At 49.1% G+C, this 1,821-nt stretch overlaps 1 protein-coding gene across 1 annotated transcript in view; it reads right to left on the bottom strand.

Moving 5' to 3' along the window:
- TMEM35 (transmembrane protein 35) overlaps positions 1 to 860 on the bottom strand; it is a 14,506-nt gene extending 13,646 nt beyond the window's left edge. Inside the window, exon 1 of the mRNA XM_006869096.1 lies at positions 630 to 860. Within this exon, the coding sequence (XP_006869158.1) occupies positions 630 to 749 (120 nt within the window). The 5' untranslated portion in view covers positions 750 to 860. The remainder of the gene's footprint in view (positions 1 to 629) is intronic.
- Between the last annotated feature and the right edge of the window lie 961 nt (positions 861 to 1,821).

The raw sequence follows: 1,821 nt of genomic DNA, 5'->3' as shown, positions 1-1,821 counted from the left end.
TATATCCAGCCTTCCTTTGAGAGACAGGTTTGAGAAAGCAGGCACTCAGTGACCTTTATGTGGGCCAAGACTGCTTTGTCTTAAGGCTACAGAAACATATCAGACAACTAGGGAAATACTATGGGCAAGGATAAGGAATACCTAGCAGCCCCTAAAAACTGCAGGGTTTTGTAGCCCAGTCTCTAGCCTTTTTCTTTCTTTCCCCTTTGTCTTTTCCCAAGATAAACTCTCCAGCTTGTTAAAACTCTTAGCTCCAAGGGAAGGAATCCCACTTGCAGACTGGTTGCCCCAACTTTGGGCGTGTGCTGGAAGGCTCTTGCCAATGACAGGTGCTATACTGGTACTGCACGGGTCTCAGCCTTCTGGTTTATTGGGTGTGGGTAGGAAGGGGGGGGGTCCTTGCTGGGCAGCCCCTCCCCCAACTGGCACTCAGTGGCTCTAGAACAGTTGTTCCCGGCATAGCCGGCATAGCTGCTCCAGCAAGCGGCAAAGTTGTTAGGGGAGAAGGGAGAGGTCCAGGGTGGGGGTCAGGTTAAGGGAATGAAACCATAGAACCAGAAAGAAAGAAGGGGAGAGGTGCTCACAATCCCTTAGAAGTGCGCCTCTCACCACCCAGTTGCTCCACTTACCATTTCACTGTAGGCATCCTTACTGAGCCTGGGGGTCAACTTGATAGTCCCCATGAAAACAAAGAAGAGTCCCAGGGCCACTGAGAGGGCCACGATAGTTATGGTTCTGGGGGATGCCATGAGGTTAACAAGGCAGGACCCAACTAATCCTTCTGCTTTGCGCACCCTGTCTGTCGAAGGCGAAGGCAGCACAGAGAGAGCGGGAGGGACGTTGCAGAGGCTGCAGGCAGCTAGAATGACAAAGGAGAGGAGGGAGCTCCAGAGAAAAATTGAGAGATTGCGATTCAACCTCTTTCACTACAACAATCGCTGGGTCCTAATGCCCTACCGTTCCTTTTCACTGGCCAAAAACACGGTCTCAAAGTTAAAAGAAGCCCTAAACTGAGGCAGAAAGTTCAGATCTCCAATGGGGAGAAGGTAGGTTATACTTCGAGTTCTGTCACTGAGCAGTCCCTGGAATGCGCAACTAAGAAAGACCTTTCTACCACTTCCCGCCAGGTGCACTTTTCCACCTCGTGTCCCTTCTTTTCTTCTTGTAGTTATTCACTCCCTGCTTTCCACCTCTCCTTTCCTCTTCTCTCTTCCTTCAGAGAGTTCTTGGTTTCTGCATTCAAGGATTTGTTGTTGTTGTTGTTGAGTGCCATCGAGTTGGTTCCGAGTTGTAGCGACCCTCTGTAAGGTTTCCGAGGAGCGGCTGGTGGGTTTGAACCACCGGCCTTTCAGTTCAAACTGACCTTGAGGTCCGGTGCTTTTCTTACAGTGCCACACCAGGACTCTGAATAAGGATGAAACTGCAAAATCTTTCGGCTTGAGTGCTACCCAAGAAGGCTTTATCTTCCTTTTCCTCAAAAACCCCCAATGGTCCCAAGACTACAGAGAATTTTTATTTTGTCATCCAACGCCCTCCACATTTTGACCCCTGCCTGGCTTTTGATAGCAGATGAGGAGTGTCATATGACAGTGGAAGGTGTTAGAAGACAGAAACAAAACCAAATTAAATCAAAACCCATTGTAGTCGAACTGATTCAGACACAGGACAACTGCACATGTTACTGAGTGGAATTGCTCCAACTCGGTAACATCTTGGCTTTAATCTTTATGGCAGCACATCTCCAGGCCTTTCTTCTGTGACAGCAGGTGAAGTCCTGGTGTGGCTCTGTGGGTTAATCTGCTGGACTGCAAGGTTGGTTTG

Source organism: Chrysochloris asiatica, unplaced genomic scaffold (genome assembly GCF_000296735.1).
Source record: "Chrysochloris asiatica unplaced genomic scaffold, ChrAsi1.0 scaffold00126, whole genome shotgun sequence".
NCBI lineage: Eukaryota > Metazoa > Chordata > Mammalia > Afrosoricida > Chrysochloridae > Chrysochloris > Chrysochloris asiatica.
Note: the sequence above shows the minus strand (reverse complement) of the source record. Positions and strands in the feature narration are given on the sequence as shown.